This window comes from Ambystoma mexicanum, chromosome 1p (assembly GCF_040938575.1).
Source record: "Ambystoma mexicanum isolate Mex_15411 chromosome 1p, UKY_AmexF1_1, whole genome shotgun sequence".
Lineage (NCBI taxonomy): Eukaryota > Metazoa > Chordata > Amphibia > Caudata > Ambystomatidae > Ambystoma > Ambystoma mexicanum.
Genome location: NC_090921.1, coordinates 1,172,864,464 through 1,172,883,258, shown reverse-complemented (window position 1 = coordinate 1,172,883,258; position 18,795 = coordinate 1,172,864,464). Strand labels below are relative to the sequence as shown.

Sequence of the window (18,795 nt, the reverse complement as noted above, 5' to 3'; positions counted from 1 at the left end):
AGGATCACACATTGGTTATGGGGTGAATGGGTAAAGCTGGGATTTGTGCCAACTCTGCAATTTCTCTGCATTTGAACACTTTCTTTTACAGTTCTTACCATGAACTAAAACAATCTAATTTTTATTTTAAAAAAACGGACTTGGAAAGTACACAAATCACATTACTAAACATGACCATTTTAAAACAAAATATTATAAAAGGGTGTTTGTTATGCAAAATGAGAATAATTCTAGCTTCATTCTCTCCATCATCAAGGGAAGTATATAAGAACCAGCATACCAATTGATTTTATTTAACAAATATAATCTGGGTTAATTTTTGTATTTCAATGCTTTAAATACTTCCAAAACAATGCCTTCTGACATTTTCATTTATAAACGTGCATAAAAACCTTTGACTTGTACCAAAAAGCAAACCGTTTTTTGTGTCAAACAAGCAGACCTTAAAACATGCTTGCCTGAGGACTGCAACATATGGTCCTCTCTCTTCTGTCTAAAAACCCTTCCACCCAAATGGCGTACATAAGAAGAAAGATCAAGTAATGGGCTAAACGATACGAGCAGCATGCAAGAAGGCAAACCTCACAGAAGGCAGCACAGTAATTCAAGAGATATATGATTTGACTTGAGGAGGATCACTGTATCATCTGCTGGCAAATCCAGGATACAAACATGAATGCTTTCGTTCCATAGTCTTGAATTTGGATACTTATTCACCTCTTGGAGTAACAGTTTATGCCATCATTGGAGGCGATTGCCTAGGTTTTAAAACACCCCATCTGAACAAACCAATTTCTAGAACTTAACCATACGGATGATATGTTAGTTTTTACATTGCTGATGATAGCAGATGTTCTGCAAAACGAAGTACGCAGGCAGGTTGATACATTTCAGACATAGGAAAGGCTGAGCCAGCCTTGCTGGAATGTGATATTCTAATTTTGCATATGAACACATATCTCTGCAATGGGTGCTTCACACACTGAGCTAACATCTGAACTATTGTGGCCCTCAAGGTATCAATATGCATTTCACATTGCCTATTGCACATGATCAACACAATTCCCACAGGAAGGAAAGCATGCTACAGAGTTGGGCCACAAGGAATACACAAACTATGTATACCACAGTGAACACAGAAAGCAATACATGATGAATTGATCAAAGCAAATGCCCTTGCCAAAACAGGAAGGCAATGGGGTTAGAACCTCAGTAGCACCCCATAGAATATCCTGACGTGTGCTATTTAAGACTGGTGAACAATGGAATCTTACTTTTTCAGATCAGCTGGCCTTGTGGGCCCCCCTCCAAGCTGGGGGCCATGGGCAAGGGCCACTTTTCCCTCCCATAAAAACGTCTCTGTTGCACATGCATAGGGATATGTGCTGTCAATTGTGGTTTCCTTTCACACGTTGATGGTATTTGCTCATCTGATGCGTTGGTTTCACACGTTTGGAGGGATGAGCTACATGACTGTAATACATTTATCAATGCTCCTTATAAACTTGGGTGATCTGGTTTGTACATATGTGTTTTATAATGTCACTCTTTTCTCCTGCAGTGTGGGTGACAACTCACAGAATGGAGGCTGATGTCCCTCCACGGAGGCTCTCCAGTGCCGGAGAAATCAGAGGGGGAATGCTCCGCCCACTCTCTATGGTAAGATGGGGGAGAAGCTGGTTTGTGTTTTCGAATGTCATGCAGGTGGGAATAGTTTTTTTCCTTCTGTTTTTTCACTTGCAACATAAAACAAACCGTTTACTTAATATTGCACCACAGATTTCCAGGCTTCCTTCTTTTGTTTTTTCTGTCTTTCCTTGATCTGTTTGTTTTGTTTCTGAATCTCCTTTCTGGCAGCTGTTATTGTTACTTTAGCTTTTTCTGAATGTTTCTTTTCTCGAGCCTTCATTATGTTACTCTTACTTTCTATGTACGTGTTTATATCCCCACACTCATGGTTTACAACCATTTCTCAGTCTTTAAGGACGCAGACATAACGTCAGTGTTTTTAATACTACATTTTTCAATGTCTCTGGGGGTGCTACCTTCATAGACACAGCCCCCAGGCTTTCTCAGCGCACAGTTTCACAATGTTTGTAGCAGGGCTCAAGTCGGGGGTGCACGCGGGTGGACAGAGTCCAGCCACTTTTTTCAGAGGATGGGGTCAGTCCCCTCACCCCCCTAACTAAAATGAGAAACCTCAACATTCCTTTTTGAATTTATGAATTAAAGCCGACCTCGGGATCGACGCGCAGTTGTCAGGTTTGCAGACCGGACACTTCACCAATGCACTATTTGACCTGATGAAAAATAACTAAGGGTGAAATGTCCCATTTCGGTACTGCAAGTTCCAGGGAAAACATGTGTATTGGTTCTTGGGGTTTAAAACATGCACACCTATTAACGTTTTCAAAACCCTATTAGAAGAAAATATCCTCTCTTGGTTTTGTGTGTGTGTGTTGATTTTATGAAAGATAAATGCCATATGTCCTGCGCATTTTGGGTGCTTATGCAAAGCCAATTTAATGAAATGTGCATATTTCATCTCGATATGCAAATTTCTGGCAAAGTCACATCCCATTGTGTTTGTTGATGAGTCCCCCCACTTTAATTTTTAGGACTTGACCCCTGGTTTGTAGATGCTTTGGCTAACTAAGAGCTGGATCTTGAAGTCCATGTACAATTAGCCGATCAAAGTCTCTGGGAACTGTTACTGTCATTTCCAGGATACAGTGTATCCGGTTCTGCCATGCAGGAACAAGGGTTGGTAGGCTATTGCAGACCTGCTGTTGCTTTTAGGACCCATGTGATTGGGCGAGCAGACTTGCACCCTTTAAGGTTGCAGAATTCTGAAGCAAGAGAAGGCTGAAAGGAGAGACAAATGTGGGCGAGAGGAGACTGATGAGGCAGATCACTGAGGTTCCTCAGGACAGCGTTGCAAGACCAACACAGGGCGCGTCCTAAAGAGCAGAAAAGGTGCTGAGAGGAGGGGGTGACAACGGGGTGGGCATTTTGCCGGCCACAGCAAAGCCAGTGGTGGACTAGAACCATGTTACCACAGAGGGAGGGTCGCAAATAAACACAGTGGGCAGGCGGTGTTGCCAACTATGCCCAAGTGCCCAACACGTGCTCCGATACAGAGTCTCCCACGATGAGAGAAAGTGAGAGTAAAGAATAATTAGAGTGGATCCCAGAAAAGATACCAAAGATGTGTTCTCATGAAGGAGCACACCGTGTTGTGGAAACAGAGTGAGGAGCATCCTTCAAACCTGAATTGGTGTGCCAAAAGGATCACATATTTGTCACCATGTCCAATGAAGAGGAAGCTAGTCAAAAGAGAAGCCCGAGTGAGTTTGACCCCGGAAAGGATCAGAGTAGAAAGGGAGACTTGACACTTTAATGTTCTGGTGAAACCGGGCCCAAGTCCATACATTGGATAACTCCCAAATATTCTTCCTCTTTAAAGACATACCAGTATGCTACAAGCTATATTATACAGTGTGGATCTGTATGCTATGTTGGAAGAGCTAGCCCCAGGAGTATTACAAAGGAAACCCCCTTAGTGCTGGAACATAGGTTATGCTTCCCAGAACCAACAGTTCTTCTCAAGGTAGGAGGAGAGAACGGGGGGAGGGAGGAGGGTGACGTTTATGATATGCACAATTGTCTAAATCATTGGAATATTTAAAGGCAAAGTGCTAGTTATGCTAGTCTCCACGTTTAAGAATCAATGAAGCTATTCAACCCAAATCCTGTGAAGTTTGCAATGTCCTGAACCTAAGAACCATTGAAGTTGTTCAGCAAAGTGTATGAAGTGTGCAAATGTGGGAGCCTAAGGCTTTGAAGCTATTCATCCCAAAGTCAGACGTATTCTATGAGATATTGAAGTTATTCATACCAAGTGTGTAAAGATGTAAGTCACTAAAGTTACTCAGCAGAACATCTGCAATGCATCCGAGTGCCGAAGTCTAAAACTGAAAGTATTCAAGACAAAAACTGTAAAGCATACAGTTGATTGATTAGAAAAGCGTGTTGTGGTAGATTCAACAGAACACATGATGCAGAATGAAGGTTTAAATAAGCATTTTTAGGATGGGTAATTTGGTTAACGCCTGTAGGTACTTAGGGTTTCTCTATAAATGAAAGGGGTCTTCTTCTCTAAGAACTAAGCAGAACGTATCAAGCTTGGTTAAACTACAGAGCATCCAGTGTCTGCCCATTTAGGAGGACATTATGTCTCCCACTGGATCTCTATTCTGAAGACATTGTCCTGTATATTGTGCCAAGCACGCATCGTGGCAGTCTCAGGGATGAGGTGCTCAACTTGCTTCTTTATGTATATAGTCGAGTGCAGACGCTACCACAAACGCTGGGCTTGGAGGTGTTATATAGCACCCAGCACTCTTTCATAGATTCTTCCATTCAATTTTCTCTTGGGAGACTCGCGTCTCTGGTTGTTCTGCAACTTCCCCAAGCCACTGGGGTATTTCTGGGTGTCTAGGGCCTCTCTGAACCCTCGGCCTTACAACTCTCTATCCTCTCATTCCTCCAAGTCACTCTGCTGCTGCTCCCCCTCCAGGTCCTTCCTCAATCGCCATCACTCCTGCTTTCCCTCTTCCTGATCCTGTGGAAACTGGCCCATATGTTGGGCCTGGAACAGGCAGCGACTGGCTCCCTGATGCGCTCGGGTGGTCTGGTTTTCTCTCTTGTATCCTCATTGATAGTGGGGCTTTGTAGTGCCTCAGTGGGTAAGGACATTTTTTAAAAGGCCTGGTCGCAGTTTCAGCTTTTCACAATGTGTGCTCTGGGTTTGTTTGGCTGGTAGTTCATTTTATCCCTCCATAGTTTGTTCTGCTGTTATATTTTGGGACAGAGGGGGTGGTGAGGTGGGATTGTAGCTTCCTTGTCCCTCCTTATCTTTCTTCCAGTGAATTTCGCTTTGGGGTCCCCAAGTGCTTTAAAGTTCATAATTTTTGAAAAACCTGAGGGTATTCCCACTCCTAGACCCCTTGGATCTTCTGCGCAGGTGGCCTGGTAAAGGCCATCGCTCTTCATCCCGGCTCTGGGGGTGGAGAAGCAAAGGAGGGTCACCTGGGTGGAGGGTCCTTGGGGACTGTAAGTGGGGTTGACCTTGGTCGAGACATGGTATTCCCATTTCCCTATTAGTGACCAACCTAACCCTTTCCCCATTTTTATAGGCTGTTATAAGCCAGCTCCCCTCATTTCACCCCATTTAACACTTGACAGTACTGGGACGTAGAAGAGGCAACTAAGAACAATGAGGACCACACTCATTCACCACTCTGGTACTGGGACAAGGATGAGGCCTGCTGAGAACTGTAAAGGTCAGGCATGTCTCATTGAATGTGGTCAGGCAGGGTTGATTGGGCATCGACACCTGCAGCCTGTCAAGGGGCTGCAGGTGTACAAAGGGAAACCATCCTAGCAGTAAAAGAGACAATGGGTAAAACTGTGCATGGAGAAACGACAGGAGCAGCAGGAAGCAGGCCGGTTTCAAGCATGGCGTAGGAGCTGCGGCTCCATGGTGCAAGCCGAACATGAAGAAGGGAGCTGTGTGGAGAGACTGTCCCTTTTATGATTGTTCAAGATGCTCATTTCCCTGTGTTGGGATGTCAAAACAGGTGTGTCTGAGGGGCAGGAGTTGGACCACTGGTGGGAAGAGCAAGAGGCCATGCAATCGTGGCTGCTGTGAAGTGCTTGAATGCAAACAGTGAGTTTCAATCCATTAAGAGTTTAAACTTGGTTGTTTCAGAAATGCTTTGTATCAGAGTGGTCGTGTGTTTGAGGAAACAGGTTTTTGAGGTCGCCAGACATTTCGTCGAAAAAAAATGGTCGGCAGGACATTTGGTCGAAACCATTTGGTCGAAAACCAAATGGTCGAATCATTTTATTTTTTATTTTCACTTTTATTTATAAAAAACCCTTTTTTTCCAAAACTAAAACCTAAAAAATATATATATATATATATAAATAAAAAAAAAATTCGACCATTTGGTTTTCGACCAAATTCCGTTGACCAAATGTCTTTCGACGAAATGTCCGGACACCGGTTTTCGAAGGTATCCCATTCAATCAATTGCCCAATACTGAATGACTGGGAATACTTTTTATCAGGGTGGTAGTGTTTGGGAGAAAACACGTTTTTGAAAGTCTCTGATAGAAGTACATTTCGTTTGAGGTGAATTAAAGGAAATCTTACACTGCGAGTTGAATGGAAATCTTAACAAGCGCAACCGATGCCTATTGAATACCGAATTGCTTATAATCCATGTTTTTGAACACCAAATGAAGTTAAAATCTAACAAAAGAGCAGAACTGTTACATCTTAAATACAGAAGTGAAATGAATCTTCAAATCTGAGTAAGACAATTAAGATGAAACATATTAAAACAAATAATACTTTACATCCAAGTGAAACCAATATGTGATGCCTTCTAAAGTGAATGGAACTTTAAATATAACTAAACCTTTGAGGACGCTGTTCACACAGTTCTAATATACGCATGGAAAGCCCACCATGAAAAGACTTGGAAAAGATAAAGAATATCTTTGGTGCTGCTGAAGTTAAGTCTTGGGGATGGGAAACCTGAGATTTGAGACATTTATTAACTGAGACTGAAATCTCAAGGCTCTTTGGCGTTTGGAACTATATTGCTTGGAATTTGGGGAAGGGATCCCAAGTATTGATTAAAACTGTATCATATTGAACTCAAGAGAGGTAGAGAGGTAAAATTGCGAATTTTTGCTGGAACTGTTTTATTCTTGGGGAAAGGGAGCTGAAAGGAAGCTGCAAGCAGGAAGAGGCTCAGAACTTTATGTTGGACACTGTTTCTTTTGGTTGCTGACATCCCTGCACATTGTATAGATTAGTTGTGCAGGCAGGCATAGGTGTTGGACTCTGGCACAATCTTCAGTTGAACTGTTTGACTCAGACTTTCCTTAGTTTTATTTTGGTAGGGAAATACCACCTTACCATAGGGCAAGTTAGACGTTCATCCATCCTGACGTATAAGTAAAATAAGTGTTCATTTGAAGTTGAAGTCTGTTGTCTGTGTCGTACTTCATGATGCCTTCACACAATTTAAGTGAGTTTTCAACCTGCCGCTGAATTAGGAAGACTGATGTATGGTGGTGGTAGTGCGGAGATTTTATCAAATGTGATTTCCCTGCTGAATGCGGGGCAGTCTTTTTTCCCTCCTTGCTGTTGTATGCCTTGATCCAGTGAAATCTTTGGCATAAAACAGCATGTTCTTGATTTTAAATAGTTTGTATCCAGCGGCCTGCCTTCTGAAAAAAGCAGAAAACCTAAATTGGAAGACGGTTCTAGCCAGGATTGAGGGAAGGGCTGTAGTTGCTGCTTTGGTGCTCTTCCATTTTCAGGGCGAGCTTTCATTGGGTTGCTATACACTGCTGTATAAATAAGTTTGGAAGTTGAGTTTAAGGGTAAGCCCACATGTTCCATTGCAGTGGTTATTCCTTGTGGTAGATAATCGCCCTGATTAAGATGGCGTTTTTCACTATTTCTGCCAGTTTTCATTGTGTTTCTTTGTTACATGCTACATTGTATCTTTGAAGATGCGATTTATAAAGATGCTATCCACATGTCCATAAAGAAAAATGCAGTTAACAAGAGATTTGGATTGGCTAATTAAAGATATATTGATTGTTAAAGATGACCTCTTTCCTGGTTCTGTTATTTTTTTCTCAGCTGTTTGCCACTTTTAACAGTTTTTATGTTTTTGTTTTGATTTAACCTTTTTCGCTGTGTCCAAGTTTTGGGTTTGAAATGTTACTGTGCAGTGTTCTGCTAGCTTCGGGGTAGGATGCGCTTTACACATTTTATAACTAAGAATATCTTAAAGGCTGAATTGGCACAGACTTTAGATCTATGGGCAATGCCATGGCGAGGCTTCAACCATGGTGGCCCACAGATCTTAAGTCTGGGCTAATTAATTTTTTTAAATCTCTTGTCTAATTTATGTGGTGCACCTAAAGGACTCTGACCAGAAGAAATACGTTTACTACAGATGTTTTATTTAAATTAAATAAAAAAATGCCTAACTGTCCCTATTGTTAAGAGGGATGTTCCCTACCTAAGAAGTTAAACTTAGGGTGCTCTTTGAAATATGTCAAAATAATAAATCTTTTCCTCTGTCCAAATTCTAACTTCTGAACTGGCTCTACCACTTAGAAAAACAGCTCGAAAGGGAAAGGCAGCAATACAGGCTGCTCTCAGTGTTCTTTAATCTGCTGTCGCTCAGTATTTCCAGGAATCTTAGTTTCAGCTCCAACAATTATTTAATAGGAGACAGGTCTCCTGACTTTATCAGTGTGTGTCCATCCTATCGGAGTTCCAAACAAAGAAAAGGTTTTCCTCCTGTATAGCATAAACTCTCAAGCTCCAATAAAGTAAATTCTCTGTGGTTGTAGACGAAGGGATATTTTGTTAACTCTCCTCCGCCAACTACATGGGTCTCTCCCCACGGGACTTCAGTCTTGCTTGATTCTGGTTTCCCCTTGGGTTGAATCCTTACTTGCTTCACTGGGCTATCTTGGCTCCGTTGGTTCTCTTGTTCCCAGTTTCTTGCTTGATTTGTAGTGGAATGTGAATCCCCTCCAGGTATATCTTTATCTTGATTTTTGGGTGTGGCTTTGAGCTGTTTGGTTAATTCCAAGGTTTGAGTTTATAGGGCCCCCGTAACCACTCTTATATTTGTCTGTCTCCCTCCTTGGGCCTGCTAGCCCCTCATAGGGATCTAGGCTCTTTGTTCCTTCTCCCATTCTCAAGGTCTGGTCTCTGTGACCCCTTCCACTCTGAGCAATGCATACCTTCTCCATAGCAGGTCTTGCTCCAGCGCGGTGGCTTCTATCCAGCGACACTAGCGCTCTCCACAGCTCCTGGGCATCCTCTTCTGAATTCAAGCGGGAATGTTTCTATGCTCGCCATTGTTGCTTTCTCTCTGTGGTCTCTGGTTTTGCACAGTGCAAGCAGGGCCCTCATTCCTCTCTCGCTTATCGGATTCAACATTGTTTCCTGGGCTCCAGGCCCACCATGTCCTCTGCGTGGTCACGCTTTCACTTGGGGGCGGCTCGGCCCCGCCGACTGCATGCAACCCTGTGCTTCCTCAGCCATGTTTCTCGTTATCTTTGGCTTCTCTTCCTGTTTCTCTCTGCGTCCCCCTGCGGGCCTCCTTCTGGGTCCTTCTACGTGACACAGCCGCTCGCCAGCAAGGCTCTGCCTCCCAATGGCATTGGGAAAGTCCTTTTATTCTTCTACCAGATACCAAAGGGGTGTGTTTAAATGTCAAACCCATTGAGAGGCCAGCATTGCCTTGAGACAACTGTTCAAATGTACTTTCTACGCTATTTGGAGTTCCACAGTTGACAGTCGGATACACTTCTGTTATTCCTATATATGCAGACAATGTATTTGTTGTAGGGAGTTCCTTACCAGAATGGGACTCCCTGTCCCCTGATGGGGAGTCGCTCCCAGAGGAGGGTTTTGCTTAGCGGGCTCATCTCCCTAGTCTCTGTCCGGTCCTGTGAGTCCTTGTCCACGGGAGCTGCTGAACCCTACAGACCCTCTAAGATGTTTGGTCCACAACTGGATATTTAACAGCTGAAATCCTAAACACCCTAAGGGAAAGGGAAAGGGAAAGTGTAGAAAATAGTAAACTGATACCTATCTCCTGGCTAGGTGGAAATCTGCAGAGGGCGAGAAAACAAAAAAGGCAAAGGTTAAATCGACTCTCATACCCTGACCCTCCTTGGTTTAACCCCAAGACAAAATCAGAACCTGTGCTCCTCCTGGAAAAGCTGGGAGGAATTTATTTCTTCATGAGGGTGATGACTTTCAAACTCAATTTTCAGAGAAGTATTTCTTATATTTTGCCTTTTGTTGAGCGTTTTTGTTGTTGTTCCTGAATTTCCTTTAAGAATACCTATTAAAAACTTCTAAGATAGCCGTGATGCTGTAAACACCGCGGCCACCGAGGTCCTGATCCCGAGGCCCTACTAACGTGCCCCTTGCCCGCATAGCCCTCCCCAGGTGGCATAAATACAGGGCGCGACCCCCAGGAGCGACAGGGGAGCGGGATCTGATGGCCCTCGCCCAGGATAAAGTCGCTAGAAGCCACCGGTCGATTCTGCAAGCGGGGCCGGTCTTACCTGCTGGTGTTCAGGCAGCAAGTTCCCGCTGCTGTCACGCTGCGATGGAGGGACGGAGGGGGAGGGGATCGCACCGCAGGATAAAGCCATCGGATTGTGCTTGGAGGGCCTGAGGCACGGCGCGACCCGAGCCCCCGTGGCTTCCCATGGACCCCACGTTGGATTCCAGTGCTGGGGCAGCTGGGCGGACTGGAGGCGGTCCCCAGCAAGGTCGGCATGGGACAGAGTAAACATTTCCCTGGGCGGTGCCCACCCTCATTTTCGGCCGGGAGAGAGAGGGGGGCCAGTGGGGGCTGGAGCAGGACTGGGCACCCATCAGAACTGTGCACACCAGTGGCCGGGGGTGGGAAGCACCCGGCACCAGAGGGAGCCTCAGGAGGAGTGTCGGCTCGCCTCTCCACCCATGCTCCCTCGGGAGCCTGCTGAGGGCCATGGGCCCGGTCCTGACGGGGAAAGGCCTCCTGTCCAGGGGGAGGTGGCGACGCGCAGAGTTGGGCTGGGCCCCACTTGAGAAGCAGAGGACATTGTGCCCCGCAAATGTGGTAAGGGCCAAACGAATTTCGTCATTGTGTGGTTGAGGGGGTGTCCTGCACCCACGGCTCTTTCACCACCATCCCCTACAACTGCCTTGCATTGGATCTTGCCACCTTCTGCCGACTGCCTTCCCTTGGGGTGAGATCTTCTGGGAGCCCTGCGAACTGAGCCACAAGGAGTATTTTGGAGGAGGAGAAGGGAGGCGTTGAGGAGGTTCTGAGACCCCCTGTCCCTGGGACTCCCACCCTTACCCGGGGGCGCATGACCCCTGCATTTGTGACTATAAGTGCCTCCATCTTTGGTCACTTCGCGGCACCACACACCATCTCGGCCCCAAGCTTCTCTTGGGGGGGCGGTCCACAGGCCCGTCTGGGAGTGCTTGGAGGTTCGCCGGTACCATGTCAAAGAATAAAGCCAAGGATACGCAATCCCTTCACCAGTTGCTAGCTATCATCTTCTGGATGTACCCTGACACGTCCTGGTCATCCCAGTTCATGCTAGGAAACATCTGCATCTTCAACCTGAACCCCTTTCCGTACTCGAGGCAGGGATTACCCGCAAACTGCTCATGGGCCTTGTGCTGCAGGGGGAGTGGGTGTGCAATAGGCTGCTCCCCCTGCGTGGGCTCCAATTATAGGGGCCATGTTTATGGCCCCACTTCTGATTTCCTGCCTGTGCCTCGCTTTGGAGGTGGCAGGCGGGGCGAGGACTGCTCGACCCCTCCGCCCTGTTATGCCTCGGAGATGCTAGCACCTACGGGGCTGCACCATACTAGAACTAATATTTTGCTAGAAAGACCTCTTGTGGGTTGAATTGCTTTTTAAATTACGCTTGCAAATTCATAAGTGCGTGGAGTAACTGGCTCCTAGTTTCAACAAAAGCACTTTGGGTCAAAACCTTAAACTGTTGTGCTGCTCTTGCTCCAGTCACTGAAATGAGTGATGCAAAAGGACGCTTATTTATCCTTTCTGACGTGGCTTTACCTATTTGCAGTGTTCACATTTATGCGCTTCAGCGTCCGAAAGCAGAGACACTCACCCCCGTGAGCGCATGCACACTTTTCTTTTGTCTGAAAAGACAATACACCTCGCCGCGTACAATGCTTCTAGGAGTAACAAAGACGCTGCTCAACTTGAATCATGCGCCCGTGTATACTAAAGTCTCAGATCAGGCGCGTGCAAAGATAAACGACTTCTTGGGTTGCCATGAAATATTTGTGTTTTACTTTTTATCCACACAGAGTGCTACTCGCAGGCAATCGAAGGAAAATAGACGGAAACCCTGGCTAAATACCTTAACGAAATAACAAATTAACTATAGATGAATATTTACAAATCTCTGACAAAATTCTCTTCTTCTGGATACAGTCTTTGCCTTAATAATAAAAACGCTGCACTCCCTCCAAAAAACACTGGTTTTCTTGTCCCAAGTGGTATTCTGTCCACTGAAGTCCTCTTCCTCAAGGAATTTCTCTTCAACACCTGACTTAGGCCGGACATTGGACAATGAAAGGCAGTTTAGAATGATTTTTTAAGCTTCAAGAGCTGAATCGCCTCCAATCAACTCTTGCTTCTATCTCCACCATGATGGGTTGGGAACCTCTCCTTCTGCAGACAATATTGTTAAGGGCCAAACCAACATGAGCCCAGTAACCTGATTTAACAGTAGTGTTTCCAACCAAGATGAATAACCAGTGAAAGAAATAAAAAGGATTATGCAGAGTGACTTAAGTACAAAATTAGAGAATGAATGTAAGGTAACTGTGAATAAATTAAAGGTAATCTGACTCAGACCAGACAGCCTCACAGGGGATGGCTCCCCCATGAAAGAACGGACAAAACCTTCAGATTTGTTTCAGTACCCAGCACATGCATTGCATATTTCTGTATAAATAAAAAATATATAAAATGTATAAAACATCTCCATCAATTTTGGGGTATCACAAAAGTCTGTATTCTATTATTTCCACAGCTTCACGTCGACACGTGTTTCAGTTGCTCTCTGCGAGCATCGACATTAATACTCTCTCTGTACGGCAACCTTCTTCAGGACAAAACAACCCATTTTTCAGGCACATATATTGACATGGGCCACACCATCTATAAAAATGCATAAAACACTACATAAGTTTTGTGTACTCCTGTCAATCCTTTTCAAGTTATTTGATTGCATATTAATATGGTATGCTTTAAAATTTGTAAAGCATCATCCGACTCACCTCCTATCCAATGGAATCAGGAGGGGCAGGATATAATATTCAATTTCAGCACATCTTAGTTGGAATCTGGAGGATGATTGTCCTCTGATCTAAGGGATTAAGGCATATGTCTATTACCATCTATTGTAACCAATTCGCTTGATCGCAAAAGCTAACATTATTTATATAATTTAGCAAGTCCCAAGAGGTACCAATCAATGAATAGGAACCAAGTTAGAAATAAATAGCTCTATCACTTACTCAAAAGTGAAAACAGCCACAGTTTACGATGTTGATTCATTTTTAAGCATATTATTCAGTGGAAAAAATGACTTCTAGTTCCGAGGCTTCCCTTCTTTCAACACCTTGCTTTTAGTTCATCTAGTAGTTGGGTTTTAGCTGGTACGTGTATCTGTAAAGATATACAGAAAGCTTAGTTAGTTCTATAGGTTCTGTGTGACTGAAGTTATTATAGAGTGCATAGTTTCTACTTTAGCGCTATTTGAGTGCCCAGATCCAGCGGCTGCCCTGTATGTTCAAATTTACCTTATTCACGCCGTTTGTGGATTTTCCTTTCCGCGTACACTGCAGCGTTCGCAGTGTAGCCGGCGAGGTCGCAAGATACCATCAACACGACTCCTCGTGTTAGTGCTAGTAGAAAGAGGACTATGAAGCACTCGTGAGGGAAAGCCTCCTTGTTTCGCGGGCTGTGCATCAACTCCTTATTTTTTATTTTATTCATGAACCATCTCACTGTGATACTTAAACTTCTGTTGTGAAAATTGGTAATCGCAGAAAAACTCAGGGATCGCAATTGCAATACCTCTATATTGGTCATAGAGATGAAAAACAGACTGTTAAAATGTCTGTTGCCGAATATTTTCAATTATTTCAGCAAAAAATATATATAATGTACTCTGGGATGCAGCATGTTTTGCTTAGCATATTCTTTAGGCATATTTTTTGCAAAAACATTCAGTATTCTACCTGCATCAGGAGTGTTAGATTAGGCCCCCTTGCTGTTCATTTCCTATCTAATACAGCAAAAAAATATTTTACATATTTGCAATCAGATGGTTCCATTCCACGGATAAGTTCAAACCCTGTTTCACTGTGTCTAAAGTATGTATCTAGCGTTGTTCCTTCTGATGTAAGAGAGTGCCCATGTCACCACCTCTCTTTGAAGGCTTTATTACTTGTAACACAAACCAAGTAAGATCTGTGTCTTTATGCCCATATCTCCCAAAATGTTCCACAAGTGGCTTATCCGCCACTTTGTTCCTTATACATGATCTGTGTTCTGAGATACGCTGTCGTACTTCCCTGGTAGTCTTGCCTATATATAATAGGTCACAGGGACATCTGATTACGTAAATGGCATTCTTGGTTTTGCAGTTGGTATGTGTTCTAAATTGCCATTTAACTTGTCTGTATTCAAAGTCAGTTCTTACTTCTGCCAGAGGGCAAGCCACACATCCTCCGCATTTATGGTGACCAATCACCGGGGGCAACCCCCATTGGTTTAGCTTTGTCTGGTTATTTTTTGGCTCCGCATATGTATGTACTAATTTTTGCCCAAGGTTTTGGTTCCTTTTAAAAGCAAACGTCGGTCTCCGATGTAGGGACCCCTCTTGCTTCACAAGATCCGAGTTGTGGTTGACTATCTTCTTAATCTTAACCAAGAATTTATGGAACACTCAAAACAGCTACAAGATAGACTGGTGGAGAGGGGTTACCCAACATGACTGGTCAAAAACAATCTGAAGAGGGCAAAAAATACTAATAGAGATGTATGTTTAACACACTGTCCAAAAGAAAAAGAAGAGCGACTGGTCTGTGTTACTACCTATAATCCAATAAGTAACCAGATTAAGAAGATAGTCAAACATCACTTGTGCACTCCGTCATCCTTGTCTTTGTCCACTAGTTCGGCCTCTATTGTATTTTCTGTCACAATGTCTGCAAAAGAACTCACAATATGATTTTGTTTACTGGCATTTTTAATTATTTGTCTGTTTACTTGGGACCCACATAGTTATGGTTACCCTCTTCTCCTTGTTTCTTTTCATAGCTGCGTTTATCACAATTGATTTGGGGGTGCCTTGAAATGTGAATATTTTCCCCCTTTGCAATAGTCTGTCTTTTGTGCTTCCATATTCCTGTTCCAGCAGTGATGGGGGCCAGCTTGTTTTCAGTCTCTTCCCCTCCCCATCCAAGATTGGGGGTCTATTGATCATCTGGTCTTTTCTCGTCTTGCGTTTGTCATCAGCAGTACCATACACCAAACTTAGTCTCTGCTAAACATTCTTAAACAAGGGAGCCAAAGAAACCTGTGGTTAATTCTCAAAATGCCATCTTGGGCCTTTCTCAGTCCTTCTTTTTCAAAATGTTAGCATGCCATGCCATACCACAATATAGCATAATATACTATGTCTAACCACTATAGTCGTAACTATTGAAGACCATTTGGGCCGGAAGCATAGCTCTGTGGCAACATGCTTTTCTTGGAAGCAAGTGCACTGCAACATGGATTTGAACCCCGGTCCTGTGCTTGGAGACTGGTCCCCAGTATTAAGCGTGTCATAAAAGATTAATTAATTCAGATAAACTCTTGATATTCTTAAATTACTTTTGATTATTTTTAGTTTACTGTAGATTGCCTTAGATTAAGTTTAGATTCTCTTGGGTGACTGTTTTGATTACCATGCATTGCTTTCAGATTCATTTATTTTAGATTACTTTTTGTTTTCTTTGTTTTACATTTGATTACTTTACATTATCTCAGGTTACTACTTGATTACCCTAGGTTACCTCAAATTAGCTTGGATCCATTACACCAGATTACATTGGATCGCCTCAGATTATCCCATATTACTATTATTTTACAGTAGCATATTGTGATGATTTACTCTACTATAAAATACCTTGGATTGCCTTCAAATATTTCTAGAGTAACATGTATACCATTTTAAAATTACTTTAAACTACATTTGCATTACTGTTGATAGCCATTAACCCTGGAACTTAGTAACATTCAGGCCTCAAAATGTGACTCTTGGCCTGTAGGAAATGATGTGCTGTGTCGAACTGAAGGGGGTTACTTTGTCTTGCGGGTAGCTTGCAACTTGACATTTTTCTTCCATGCCCATTCTCTTTTGTGAGGGGTCAGAAATGAGAGGCAGACACAAAGTTGTGAGATTTTCATTATCAGACAACTTTGTTCAAACAAAAGGGTTGGATAAAAGCCTTTCTATCCCTAACCTAAGGTGAGTTTCCCTACCTTGGAAGTTAATATTAAAGATCAGTCTGTGTCAAGTTGTTAAATTTATAAACTGTCTTTGTGTCCAAAACATTCTAATCTGACCCTCACGCTAGAAAGAAACAACGAAAAGGGTGCACAGAAAGGTTCTTATCTGTTTGCCAAAGAGTTTTCATAATCAAAGTAAATAAGTAAATCCAACAAAAACCAGTCTTTTCCAAGGAGAGATCTCGGATGTGGAAACAAGGCACAGTCACCACACTCGCCAGACATGAGGGTCCGTTCCCAAAATCTAGGGTTTATTGCAATACAAAGAAGTCCCAGTTGGCCAAATGGTCCCATGCCCCGCAACGTGTGTCTAACAGACCTCGGGGGACGCAAGAGAGAGTGAAACATACATCAGTTACATATATACAAACCGAGCACCTTACAATCAGCAATGACCCAGTATGACACATTTGATGCCAATTCATTTCCCTTTGAATTAGAGGCGATGATTGACCAGTGTGACAAATATGACACCTTAGACCACCATATTTACTAACGGTTTGCAATCTTCAATTTTACAGACCCCATTCTTTATTTGTGAGAACACTGCGTTTCTGTTTTTCATGGGCAAGCTGCGCGTAGGAGACTGGCACATACCAGACCTCACTATTTTAGTTTAGATTCTCGCTCTAGAGGTCAGCCCGCTCTCCGGGGCCTCATTGGGCTCAAATGGGGGGCCGTAAAGAAGATCATAATTCAACTCTTTAAATGCTAGTTTCGTACATTGCTATTCTTTCAGGAGACTCACTGGCATTCGTGTACTGATTAAATGCCTTGCTCCCTGTCTTCAAGGATATGTGAGGGAGGGAATCGGGCATTTCTGTCTGGCCCTCCAGTGTAATGTTTCAACATGTTTCTTAGCCTTGGACCATTGAAGCGAAATAATATCTACAACAAAGCAGTTTTACATGAGGCAAAGTGGCAACGTTAGAGAGAGCAGAGAGAGAAAACAAAATGGCGAAAATGGCCTCACTCTAGTTGAACTAATAGCTACGTAATAACTAATGAATATATATTCTTAACACTGTTAATGAGGCGGTTGGTCTTCGGCCAACCAATTATCATTAATTTCCGGACCCTCAAGGGGTGTTTGGTTTTTCTGGACTGACAAGGGGACTCCCTTCCCCTATATTTTAAGGCAGGATGGCTAAATGTGTCTCTTTCAAACAATATATCCATGAGGATGGCAACAGTTTCTCCCCTAAACAGTTCATTTGGTTCTTTAGATTCAGTTCAAAGAGGTTCTTATACAAACAATGGGTTCCTTAACTTCCAGTTCTTCCTTGGATTTGTTGAACTGGATTCAGAGAAATAAATCTGATCTTATTCAAATAAGAAATTCCACACTACAGATTTAAAGGGGTTCCTGGTATAATCACCTGCTTTGAATCCCTTCACAGACTCTTCAAGTCCCCTGGTATACTCTCCTGCAAGGTATCTTTCCACAATGTCTCATAACTTTGGGTTGTCAATTGGATTACCTGGTATTCTCCCCTGCCAGGAATTCCTTTTTGGGGGTTTGCAGATCCCCTGCTATACTCCTCTGCCATCGGTCTCTCCTACCCAAATGTCCACTTCCTGATGTGCTCCTTTCACCAGGACTTGTTTTTAGTTTCACTTTCTTTTAACACAACACAGGTGTATCATCACTTCACTGTGTTTCTAGTTGTTGGCTTGTAGTAATGCTTGTTCCACCTTTCCCACATTAACAGTTTGCTCCAATTTTCCCCACATTGACATTTCCTATATGGGGGGTTGTTTAATTCTTGCTTTTGTGCTTTATCTGGTCGGTATACAAACACTTTTGCTTTATTTACTTGTTTAAAGGTCTGTCGGTACGCCCCAGGGTCCCCAATAGCTCTGGGTAGACTCACCATTTGTTTGTATTGTCCCGGACCCGTGGCACGTCTCTTCAAGGAGGTTTCTTCTCTGTGAAGGCCTCCTTCACACTGCAGACCTTCCTTCAGCATCTCTTGCTTGGATTACCAGAGTTAATTGAGGATTGCTTTTTCACCGGCTTCTTTCCGTGATCTGGACAGAGGAACGCTGCTTTTCGGTACAACCGTATTCCCGGCAACCCTGCTGCTGCTGCCGGAGCTTCAAATGTCCTCCACAGGTACACACTGTGTTTCTCTTCCCTTTGCACCAAGCAGGTATGTAGTTCTTGCAGTTGCTATATGGTTGTTCCTGCAATCAACTCTGGCGCAGTCGCTGTCGTTTTGCCTCCTTTTCTGAACCTGCTACCATGGTCTCTGTCTCTCTCTCTTCGTCTTGTATGCAAACATCATTTTTAAATGTCCTGCATACTTGTGCTTTACAAGAACTAGCTGCATATTCACCGTTCAGTTAATTTCCCTTTGCATTAACTCCTTCCTAGTCTCAGTACTTGAGGCATTATGGTAGTTGAAGTCCCTAGAAATCATGGGTTAGCCCCTTTCCCTAGCATTTTTCCCCTTCTTCATGATCCTCCCTCATTTTACCACCCCTAGGGTTAGCATTAGGTAGCGCCTGCTGTCCCCTGGCCATGCAGGGGGAGCCCATCTCCGGAGGATAAGTGATGACTTCACCA

The 18,795-nt window shown here is 43.6% G+C and overlaps 1 protein-coding gene across 2 annotated transcripts in view; it reads left to right on the top strand.

Moving 5' to 3' along the window:
• Positions 1–18,795, top strand: part of ARHGAP33 (Rho GTPase activating protein 33) — a 1,138,731-nt gene that overhangs the window by 174,643 nt on the left and 945,293 nt on the right. For both annotated transcript variants that reach the window (XM_069604876.1, XM_069604877.1), the window contains exon 2: positions 1,562–1,659. In XM_069604876.1, coding sequence (XP_069460977.1) covers positions 1,582–1,659 — 78 coding nt within the window. In that variant the 5' untranslated portion in view covers positions 1,562–1,581. The remainder of the gene's footprint in view (positions 1–1,561; positions 1,660–18,795) is intronic.